The sequence below is a fragment of the Ictalurus furcatus genome, chromosome 6 (genome assembly GCF_023375685.1).
Source record: "Ictalurus furcatus strain D&B chromosome 6, Billie_1.0, whole genome shotgun sequence".
NCBI lineage: Eukaryota > Metazoa > Chordata > Actinopteri > Siluriformes > Ictaluridae > Ictalurus > Ictalurus furcatus.
The window spans coordinates 21,860,307-21,872,880 of NC_071260.1; the positions used below are offsets into that span (position 1 = coordinate 21,860,307).

The following is a 12,574-nucleotide window of genomic DNA, read 5'->3' on the forward strand; positions in this document are numbered from 1 at the left end:
GCTGATCATACTGTTCAGGCTTTTCACAGGTAGAAGGCCTACGTTGTAAGTTGTGTTTTTGAGCAGTAGAGGGTGCAGTCTGAATTCCTATTTGAATTTCAGTTTGTGGCAGGTCTGGCAGTGGTGCAAGACATTCAAAACTACAATTTCTGAGATTTCTGAGTTCGTATCTGTAGGCAAATAAAACTACATTTACATTATGGCATGACGCGACTGGTAAAAATTCTGTCTGATGTATCTCAGTGATTTCCAGGTTTATTTATTCATGTATTAATTTTTATTAGATCAAATTAATAGACTAAGGAATTTTACATATACTATAGGGTTCGTAATAAAATAGGAAACGTTGCCCTGGGCTAATCATTGAGCAATTCATAAATCTATATAGACTATTTATTCTTCAGGAATGAAAAATAGTATAACACAAACTTACTTTATCTAAAAAAAGCTGTGAAATCACACCATGATTTAAGTTTCTTATTCTAAATAATTTTTATTCTGAAGGTTGATTTTATGTATCCATAAATTTTCATCTTGTCACTACCTAGTAGCTACACTTATTAGTTCTTGTATCAGGTGCACTTTGTAGGTATACAATTACTGAGTATAATCTGATTGTTGCTATGTCAGCTCTTTCTATTCTGTTCATTAGTGGAAAGGTCCATTCCATAGGACTAATGTTGATCAGATATAACTTTGGTTATGGGCCAGGCTGTGTACTGTAGGTAGACATATAGTGCGGTCCAAAAGTCTGAGAGCACTAGTGAAAATGCTTCTATTTTGCATTCTTTTCTCATTTCAATTTAATTAAATGCAAAAAATTTCATTACAAATTATACTATTTATTATTTAATAAATTATATTATTGACAACAACTTGATTGAAAAGTAGAATCCTCAGAATTTCTTAGTATTCACTGTGTCCGCTTTTAGCTTTAATGACAGTGTGCACTCGAGCTGGCATGGACTCCACTAGTTTGTGTAAAACCTTATGGTCCATTTTAGATTAAATCTATCATCTGAGTAGATTCAGTAGAAGAGATTACATGTGAGAAAAATCTGACCTTTTGAACATTTATTTTCTTTGTTTTAAATGTTTCAAAATTCTAAAACCTTCTGTTTGTTTTAAATGGGAAAATAAATAAATAAAACTCCCAGATTTTCCACGTGGCACTTAGACAATGAGAGTTTTGGACCCAGCTGTAGACTTGGAAATAGTGAGTCTGTCCGAAATAGTCTACTATGTATGCTACTTATTTTGCTAGTATGTATGCTACACCCTAAACATCATTTTCAAAACTCCCAAAATAAAAACATGGAACTCAACTTAATGTGCAACTTAGAAAGGGAACTGAGTAAGTACTGAGGAGGATGTATCTGAGGAGAACGTAACAATAACATACTGTTATACACCAGTACACCAAGATAAATTCCTTGTACATGTAAACGCATGGCACTTGGCAATAAAGGTGGTTCTGATTCTGATCAGAGCTAGGTGAAGGGTAACTGCCACCCCAATATGCAAAAACTTCTTCATACACTAATGCAGGTAGGCCAGTGAATACATGAAAAAAATTTTGATCTGTATGTGGTTCCCATCAGTGCTGTGAGTCACATGATAAAGATGGAACAGAGCAAGGTGAGCCTGGCAGAAACAGTAGCCTCCAATCTCATCCAAGTCACCCACAGAGATGAAATGATACATATTAATGTAGTCTGTTTATCCGTATGCTTAATACTTGTGGTTTATTTTGTCTGTCTGTATGTAATTATGTATATTTATGAAAATATCTATTTATTAATGTTAATATTAATTAGTCCCATTGTTTGGAATTGATTTGAGAATAGATTGGTGAAAATGTAAAAATCACTTCAGTGGGTTTGCTGCATTTAGTATTAAACACAGTGTTATTGCGTCACATTACAGCTTATTATGATTCAGTATGTAAATATTTTGTCTTTACACTGGTTTATCAGGATAAGGAGGTGGGTGTATAGAGCTGATCATTCCATTTTGTATATTCATAGAATCAAGATTTTAAAAAAAACCCCCAAAAAACCCCTCAGACTAGCCATTTCCATTTGCTGTTCAAATACTCCTCAAACTCAAACTTCATCAAATTTCTTAGTTCTTAGTTCCAGCTTAATGCTTAATGTAGAAATAATTAGCTATTGTTGCTATGGATTACTGTATTTAAATTCCAATTTAAGCTCCTCATTGCCTCATGTTTGGCTTTAACTACTGAAAGGTACATTTTTAGTTACTGAAATGGTAAATATGCTCAATAATTAAATGATGCAAGGTCATTCAGAAGTAGTGTGCTCATAAATTAATTCAACTGGCAGTCACAAGATTATACAAAAGGATAACTGTGGCAGTATATTCTGCTGCAGAATATAGTGCAGAGTGTAGTTATATATACTTCTTTTACAATTTCAAACAGTCTTAGGCTATGGTTATTTTTAAAATCACAACACACGATGGACACCATTAGCAAAGAAATGCTTTATTCAGCACATACCATTTCAGGAAATCACAATAAATACACATTTCAATAGATCATTCAGAATAAATACTGCAAACAGAGTGTGGTGGCAATGCTGGATGTGCTGCCTTCTGCTACAGCACGGCCAAGACATCGCTTCATATGATGGACTCCAACAGAGAATGAGGTCAAATACGAGCACTGTCCATTAAGTCAAGAGGTAAAATAAAAACCATAAAAACAAAAACACAAACTATGGAAACAATGGGACATGTACGTCAAAGGCAAACCCAAACTATAAGGACATAGTCTGTCTGAGAAGATTACCCATTTTACTTTTGAGAGGAAATGGAATTTAAAAAAAAAAGAAAGGCATTTACTTTGTGTTAAGTCACAGCAAAGGCAATGTTCCAGTTTTCCTTCCAAACTATTTTTCTTTTTTATCTTTAAGAAACACTTTCTTATATATTCAACGATTTAGTCAAAAATTTTGTTTGAGAAATTAATTCATGGCATATCCATCTGCTCTAAAATTCTGGCTGTACTGAGCTCTGTAGTTCTTCTATACACTGGCAAAATCACTGCAGGAATTTGATTGTCCTCTTTTCTGCTTCTTGAAAAACAACTATCTGCTTTAAAAATAGCTTACATTTCATCGAAACACTATTGAGGAATATGTAGCACTATGGTAATTGTGTGTGAAATACAATTTTATTCCAAGATCAATCAGTAAATTAGTTGAAAGTGATATATGGCAATGAAGGGCTGACCTCCAGAAATGACCATATTTGTTATCCTGTTACGCTATTGCACTCGACTGACTAATCAGTCTTTAAAAATCATTTGTTCATATATTATAATTGTATCATTTGTTCACTTTAGAATTCATATCATAATTTGATGCTCAGAGAAGTCAATTCAATACTGCAAATTTGTAATGCCTCTTTAGCAAATCCTCCTATATACAATTTCTTTTACAGTACTAAGTAACATTAAATTGGGAAATATTTTATCACTACATTTCTGGTTCTCCACATTATGATTAGTTTAACTTAATAAACTTTCTACAATTTAAATTTCAGAAATATGCTTTCTTTCATTCCTTTTTTCCAATAGACTTTTTTTTTTTTTTTAATAATTTGAACACATAACTTCACTTTAAAAGATATGCAATGCCTCAGAACAAATTAATTTGATGCTTTTCAAAGTGCATTTGATCAGATGTCCCTGTATAATCCCAAAGATATTAGTTGGAAATGCTAAAAATGAAGAACTCTTTCATTCTCTCACCACCTGAATGGTGTAATAAGGATTAAATAATGGTCCAGTAAGAGATATTTCACCTTATCAGTGCTCTGCTAAAGACTATTTGCCGTTTTGCATGGCATCAGCCTCTGGAAAAGTGCATTGTCTTCATGAAGTGTATTATATTCACAACTTAAGTCATCTGATTTGGTATTGCAAAAACAGCAAACATTTTAAGATCAGGCTTCATGCTTTTACAAATGCTTTAAAAGCATGATATACATATGTAACAACGAGAACGTAACTTTTTTTTTTTACAGTACATCAATGCAATCAATACAAAAACCATAGATTGCCAACAAAAGCTACAAAAGAACATGCGCTTTTATCAAAATGATTAAGTATACACATTTTCTTTAATATATTAATGAACAGCAACATTTTCTTTTTTGCACCACTGACACATAGACATAGAAAAGTTCAAGTCCACAATATCTGCTCAAAACTAGAACTTTGACTTTTGAAATACCAGATAACATTGCACAGGCCTAAAGCTTACAGTTTATATGATCTCAGTTTGCACTTAGAATTATGGATTTTTTTTTTCTGGCTCATTGAAAAATACATGATTATGAATATCGTACATGTCAACGTCTTCAAACTAAACTATGTCAAGTGTAGAAACAAAGACCATTATTTGAGTCTGTGTGGTATTTGAATCAAACACTTGATAGCTTACCATTTGTGTCTCCTCCTCATATATGTAATGCGTGTATCTAAACAGGGGTGGGCTCAGGGAAAGGCTCCAGTATTGGGGGTCCTTTGGTGGTGTCTGCTAAAGAGGTAACCTCAGAAAGGCTGTGAGATACCTCTTTTGGCTGCTCTACCACAAAACAGTTTCCATTAGTCGTGTATCCCTCTTCTGTGTTATTGTTCAGATAGTTTTGGTACTCCATCTGACTCAGCTCTCCAGATTGGCTGTGGTAGGTCCCTTTCGATTGCATGCTTTTGTCCTGTTCTGGTTCACAGCAGCCAATAGTGGCTGAGGATCCATTAGTGAGAGTGAAATGATGATTGGTGTATTGTTCCTCAGGTGGCTGTGAATAGTCAGTGTAATGCTCAGTGGTCATGTTAAAGACTCCTGGCGCCAACACTCCATTAGTGTTGTTCACCCTTTCTTGATATGTTGAATCTCCTCCATAGCTCTCGCTAGCTTGGTTAGCAGCTGCTAAAAGTGATGCTGAGCTGGCATTCTCCATTTGATAGTATTCAGCTGAGGAGTTGATAAAATAAGCATTGCCATTGCTTTGGTTCTCCTGTGTGACCGTGTTCTCCGAGTAGCACATCACAGAGGATGGAGAAACCACCTCATTGTGTGACAAAGGAGCGATGGTCAGGCCATCCTCAAACTCCTCTGCTTTGTCTTCGTCTTCGTCGACATCGTCGTCTTCCTCCTCCTCTGAGTCACTGTTCGCCAGGCTCTGTGTACTCGAGTCTGACAGGCTACACAAACTGCTGCTTTCGTCTTCATCATCTTCATTTTCATCCTCGTCTTCTTCTTCTTCCTCCTCATCATCATCTTCCTCTTCATCCTCTTCCTCTTCCAAGGCCTCATCCATATCATCCACAGCTTGCAGATGCATGATGGCGCTCTGCTGGACAGAATCAGGGACAGGATATTCTAAAGCATGTTGGCCTGATGTCAGTGGGCTACAGTGGCCATTGGTGTCACTGTGGTAACCATTGCTATTGGGGGCAGGGACAGAGGCAGGACCAGGGGCTGAGCTCTGCTGCTGCTCCCTGCTCTTCTCCAGCTCTAGTTTCATGATAGTGTGCAGGAAGTGCGTGCGAACACGGATGGGGTTGAACTCAATCCGGCCGGCTGCATTACTGCAGCCCTCTTTAGTGCAGCCACACGGGAATGACATGCGGTCCACCTGCACGGAAACAACACAACCAAGCCTTAAGGTTTATGAAACCTCATCATGTTGGCCAAAGTAGAAGCATGAAATGTCTTAACATCAATTAACTTATTTTATCAGCTCAATCTGTGTAATCTCTTTCATGCTTGATGCCTTAATTTGAAAAGGCATATATCTCAATTAAAGATGATCTTGATCGCAACTTAATGGGTTTTAACTTGTCAATCTGCAATTTAGTACTTTGTTTGACTTGTCTTTTATCTGTAAAGTGACTAATAAAAATAATAATAATAATAATAATAATAATAAGGACTTGTATTTTATCTGTAAAGTGACTAAAAAAAAAATAAATAAAAAAAAAATAATAATAATAAGGAACTGTGTGAAAGAAGTGTGTGTTTACTCTTACATTCACAAAAGGGTTTCTCGAGCATTCTTTGGATAGTTATTGGTTCTAGGTATTTAAAGAACCCTATAAATGATATGAAGGTTCTTTGGTGCTCCAAAGAATTAACTACCATGTTGTTTTAAGCATCTTTGAGAACATTATTATTATCCAGAAGCCTTTGAGGAAGTGGAACACTTTTTACAAGAGTTCTTTATGGAACCTTTTCTAAAAGTGTTTTTATCCTAGAACCCTGTGTTATAGGCTGTTTTGGGGTCCCCCAGAGGGACAAAGCAATAAACCCTTTAAAATTCTAGATGGAACCTCTTTTCTAAAAGTGTGTGTGTATATGTGTGTGTGTGTGTGTGTGTGTGTGTCAGACATCTTTGCTGATTTATCATATACATGTTTACCTGGCACTTGATGCCTGCCAGGCTGCAGGTGCAAGTCTCTGGGTCACAGAAGAGTCTACAATCACAGCCACAGTCCTCACGTGACACTCGGATGGCCCTCAGCTCATGCTTCTCTTCCACGTCGATTTTCTTGACACCAGATGAGCGAAGCAGGGCCCGACGCTTCTTGGTGGTCAGCGGCTGAAGGAAGAAGTATTCGTCCACCTCTGTGTTGTCCAGGTCCAGGTCATCCTCCGAGATATCGTCCACCGTGAGAGCATTGGCCTCTTCTGACTCAACAGAACCATTTTTAGTCAGCTAGAAACAGAAAAGCAGTTCACAGGGTTACTGCATATACCTGTTGTAACACACAGGTCATCCTCCAGAGCATTTTTACTAATGGAGTCTGCTTCCTACCCTGAGTTTGATGGAGTTGAGTTTTTCCTCTTTCAAGTGGTCTCTCAGCATGTCCCTGTGTATGCGCTCCTGTTCCTTGGCAAACTCGCCAAGTGTGTACTGCCGTACAGAGCTGTGTCGACTCGACATGCCCAAGGTGCTGCCTCCCTGACTGGGAACGCTGGTGAAGCCTTGCCGCCGGCTGAAATAGTACACCGTCACCTTCTCAAAATGCACCCTCTGAGTTCTCATTCGCTTCTCTCGCTTCAGAATGGAGGAGGCTGGAGGAGAAAGAGAATCAAATATTCACGTTAAATAAAAAAAAAAAACAATACAAAAATGAATTGAAGAAAAAAACTGAAATGTAATTTTTTTAAAGGATATGATCTAGTGATATTCTGAGATATTTTTTTAAACACTAGATGTTAGAATGGTTAATATGTTACTTAGATCGTTTTGGACTTAACATATTTTTCCCCTGTGAAAAATTATGTTTGATAATATTTATCCACATTAATAATTCTACTGCATATTATTAATGCCAGTCTTTAGACACCAAAAAACACATATTGTCTTTGACCCATATTTCTTCAATGTTATCTAATGCAAAAGGATTTATATACTGTAGTCTTGCTTGAGCAATGGACTTTAGAATTAAAATATATTATCCGTTTTGAATGGTACAGGAGACTCACATGGGCTCTTAACAATTCAACTGCAGCTTTGAGAGGACTGCTTTTCCTGTTACAGTGTTTTGCCTCTTTCAAATTACCTCATAATACAAACCACATAAATTATAGCAGCCATCTACACCATCTACACAAGCACGGCTTGTTTAAGTGCAGCCCTGTGATGACCTCCACTGGGTCCTTTTAGAATGTGCAGGCCTGTGCTTCTCACTGGATTGCAATGCAAAAAGGTGGAGAAATTGCCATCAGGGTACATACATAGAGCATAAAAGTCTCTCATATTGGCTTTAATGTCCATGCAGTTCCCTATAACCCCTCCTTGAGTCCCCATCATGTCAGACACACACAGGACAAATAGAAACCATCTGGTCCTGCAGTACCACCACCCACAAGCATGAGCACAATATATTTCATTACAGGCATAAGCATGCTACACTCACACATTCTCACGGCGTGGGAAAGCAGAAACTTCAGCATTAGTGTAAAGCAGAAGCACAGTGTAGAAACAATTTTATATAATGATTTACATTTCCACAAACGTATAAACATAATATATGAGAAAAAGACAGTGAGGCAGGCAACAGTAAGGTAGGCAATTAATATAAATAAAGAGTTTTTTTTTTTAAAGAGAGCAAATAAAATCATCCTGCAGTAGGCTACATAATGATAATAGGGCAGTGAAATGAGTGTTACACTTGTATTCCCTGAGTGTAAATCACTCTGAACTCCCCACACACCTCTCTGTTTGTACTGGCCACTGAGGAAAGACCTGCGGGATGTGCTCCTTCCCTTAGAAAGAACTCTACCCGCTCTGAAGCAGCGCAGAACAAAAGTGCTGCTCGCCTATTAGCACTGAGGTAGGCACCTTTGGTGTTATTAATCATTAATGAGTACCAGCATCAGGCACTTTGCTGGCATGAGCCAGCAAAAGGGATCTGCTACCCACAGGCTCAGTGAGCAGCTCATGTGCTAGCCAATGTGATGAGCAATAGGGTTTAGGATTACTCAGCTGTGGCTTTTTTCTTAGAAACCCACACACTCTTTCACTGAACTCTGTAAGAGGTGAGGATCACAGATTCATTGGTGTAGCTTCGCCTGCAGCAGCTTTAAATCACAGATTCATTGGCCCGGGCTTTCCCGCTGTAGCTCTAAATAAGAGACAGCTTGAGGTTTTATTGCAGTAGCAAGTGGGTGCAGATGAAAAATCTCTAAAACTACTCATTGCAACACAAATCCCTTTTGTGATATATGATATAATGTGCTAAAGTGGCCCTCTTAAAAAAAATCTCAAGAGAGATTTTGTTTCCTGTGGTTTTTCTTTTTTTTTTTTCTTTCCACATCCATTATAATATGTTGTGTTTTTAGGACAGCATGCTCTTAAATACTTAGTAGCTCTCTCTTTTGTTTAATGAAGTCAAATACCAGTAAACACAAAGCACGCGTGAAGTGTAGCCACTTGATGCTGAAACTTGTGAGGAGCAGTAGTTTTAGGTTTATTGTTATAATGAATATTTTATTATAGACCACTACAGACTCAGATGAAAATCGATATTAAATAGCAGTGCTAAATTCAGCTGTCGGAGGACCTCACGAGCATTTTTTGTATTGCCAAGAGTGTAAATGCAGAAAAAATATTTCTCGTTGTTTTACATGTTACGGACCAATCAAGAGACTGAGAGTCCAACTGAAAAAGCAGTGATTGAGAAAATATGCAGCTTAAGAATTATTACTGTCTTTTCAAGGGACATTAAATATGATTCATCAGGTAAGACTTAAATTTTTATAACAATGTTGTCTAAGATAGAGTAAATGTCAGTGCTGAATCACTGTTAAATGTAGAAACTCTAAGCATGGTGAGCTATATCCCTGTAACATACAATCGCAGACTTTGATGTATATTGATGATAATAATGACGACAAAGGAAGCAGTGATGACTCACGTGTGAAGTGAGAGGCAGAGGGGTTGACGCTGTCACTGCTGTCTCCACTCTCACTGCTCGATATCTCCTCCTCTTCTGACTCCCTCAGTGAGGAGCACGGTGACGCTCCCTCCACCTCCTCAAACTTCCTCTTCAGTATTCCACTCATGACTGCTTCTGAGCCACACCTGCATGGGTGTTAGGAAGACAGAGATAGAGGAAGGTTCTTTAATATCTTAGCTTATGTGTGCTACAATCCTCAAAGCACTCAATTAACAACAAGCTCTCTCTCTCTCTCTCTCTCTGCCTCTCCTCCCTCCTTTCCTTTGGCGATTGATCACCTTGCCACAAATGGCCTCAGATGGAAGATAGAGAAGGAAAAACTACTAATTGAACGCCTCTAAGTTCCAGGAAGTGTGTTTAGTCCATCCTTTATTGAGCGGCCACAGAAAAGAAGGGGTTCTTCATTTGAATATCTCTATGTAGGTATAAAAACTGTCTGCTGTGAGGATGAATTAATCACAGGAGTACAATAGTGTGGCTGAAAATGAGGTGAAATAGGGTTGAAGCTTTAACTTTGGGATACAAATCATCACCTAGGCACAGAATATTGAGAAAGTAAAGTAAGCTGTGGTAAATAATTACATCTGAAAAACCAACAAAAGCTGTTAAAAAAGTTTAGTTAGTATTGCTGTTAATATTTCAGACAAATGATGAGCAGACAAATAATCACAGTGAATGTGTTTGTTAAGAAAAGAAATGGATGTAAAAATCACTTCAATGGTCCCAATTTGAGGCATAATAAACATATATGAAGGGGTGTATGCTCACGTTATAGTAACAACTAATCTAACACAGACTGTGTTAGTGTGATTAATACAGTATATGGTGAAATTATGCCTCTGTACACAAAAGTTACACATAGGTCCATAGAGAACAAAAATGTCCATGTCCAAAAACTGTCATAAAATATTATATATTAATATTTTTTTCCACTTTCACTGATGTTGATTCTTTTACCAGCATCAGTTCTGATCATAATTACCAAACATTCATCCATTTTCAGAATTGTAACCCTTTAAATGCCGGCTTCTTTACATAATGCCACAGATGGGTCTTTTTTTATGAAAAAAAGAAAAATAGTAATTATTTTCCATATACTAAATGCTAAGCAGAATATTTTTCCTTTGATTATTACAGTTTTTGATATGTCAGTGATTAACAACAACATTAATTTTGATGCATTCATATTTTTATGCAGTGTCAGATTTAAAAAATTAATAAATAAATACCACTCAGGTCCATAAAGGACCTGATGTCAAAAAACTGTCATAGAAATATTATATATTAATATTTTTTTCCACTTTCACTGAATTCGCTTTTTTACCAGCATCAGTTCTGATCATAATTACCAAACATTCATTCATTTTCAGAATTGTAACCCTTTAAATGCCGGCTTCTTTACATAATGCAAAAATATTCAAAGCTCAGTAACCTTCTTTGACTCATATATATATGGGGTGGGATTTCTAGTACAATATCATTTCTTTCTTGCAAACTGTTCAGACACACATAAAATTTTCAGAACACACACAAACCACGATGCTGATATCCGTACAAACACACCCACACTATAGCACACTATTCTCTTGGTCTGCAGCGCTCTATAATACAGCAGAATCAGAAAAAAGGAAAAGCATGTACAGGTACATCTCAAAAAATTAGAATATAGTAGAAAAGTTTTTTCCGTAATTTAATTTAAAAAGTGGAACTTTCATATATTCTAGATTACGCAAAAAGTGAAATATTTCAAGCCTTTTTTTGTTTTAATCTTGATGATTACGGCTTACAGCTCATGCAAATCAAAAACCCGGTATCTCAAACTATTGACTGACATTTGTTTCTGCTTTTCAGTATCTGAAAAACATTTCCACGCAAATAATCTTTCCTAACGGTGAGCAATATGGCAAAAATATCATATCACAGTACTTGATGGCAATTTTATGTTACACTGTACGTATCATAATATTTAAGTTTGTTAATAACAAACAGAACAGTAAAACCACGTTCCAAAAATCTGTCAGTTTTAAGTTCATCTTAGATACTCAATACAAACATAATACAGAAAATTCAATACAGAAAATAAGGAAATTTAAACCTCCAGTCAGCTACTTGTCACTAGGAGTGAGTCAATGTTATAAGAGATAGATATCAATATAATAACGGCCATATTGCCTGGCCCTTATTGCTCCTGTACAAACAGTCAATCAATCAAAGAAACGCTGCATACTATATGTTGTTGAACGGATGTTTAGTATGAACTTCATAATCTTTATGATTACAGCAGTAGTTCTTAGGTACATGTCTAATGTATCCAGGTGTCATGACTGTATATATGGCCAAAAGATTGTGGACACTTGACCATCACACTCATATGTGGTTCTTCCCCAAACTGGTGCCACTGGAAGCACAAAACAGGAAGTCTTCGTATGTTGTAGCGTTACAACTGCTCTTCACTGGAAATAAAGGGCCCCAACATGTTTCAGCATGGCAATGCACCTGTGCACCAAGCCAGGTCCATGAAGATATGGTGTGCCAAGGCTGTAGTGAAAGAACTCAAGTGTCCTGCACAGAGCCCTGACCTCAAGCCCACTAAACACCTTTGGGATGAACTAGAACACCAGACGTTCTCGCCAAACCTCAGTGCCCAACCTCAATATTGCTCTTGTTGCTGAATGGGCACAAATCTCTACAGCCACACTTCAAAATCCAGTAGAGAACCTTCCCAGAAGAGTAAAGGTTATTATAATGGCAAAGGGGAAGTAAAACTGGAATGGGATGTTCAAAAAACACATGAGTGTGATGGTCAGGTGTCCACAAACTTTTGTCCATATAGTGTATACAGTTTTTATATACACCTATTATCTTTAAAAGTCTGTTAACGTATCCTATTTGGTGAAAATGAGTTCTGGATAACTATGAACATAATCACCACTTTTTGCGCTTTATAAAAAACATTGGTGAATAGATGAGGTTAAATGACCCTGTCTTACAGAGCAACAGGAGTATCTAGTATTAATCAGTTCATAATTATGTTCCCAGTATGGCTTTAATAATCGAGGCAGAACTCTCCAGAGTGTT

The 12,574-nt window shown here is 37.0% G+C and overlaps 1 protein-coding gene across 2 annotated transcripts in view; it reads right to left on the reverse strand.

Moving 5' to 3' along the window:
- Window positions 1–4,053: 4,053 nt before the first annotated feature.
- Window positions 4,054–12,574, reverse strand: part of csrnp3 (cysteine-serine-rich nuclear protein 3) — a 31,919-nt gene continuing 23,398 nt past the window's right edge. For both annotated transcript variants that reach the window (XM_053627120.1, XM_053627121.1), the window contains 4 exons: window positions 9,455–9,621; window positions 6,847–7,106; window positions 6,451–6,747; window positions 4,054–5,667 (listed from right to left, as the gene is read on the reverse strand). In XM_053627120.1, the coding sequence (XP_053483095.1) occupies window positions 4,507–5,667; window positions 6,451–6,747; window positions 6,847–7,106; window positions 9,455–9,621 (1,885 nt within the window). In that variant the 3' untranslated portion in view covers window positions 4,054–4,506. The remainder of the gene's footprint in view (window positions 5,668–6,450; window positions 6,748–6,846; window positions 7,107–9,454; window positions 9,622–12,574) is intronic.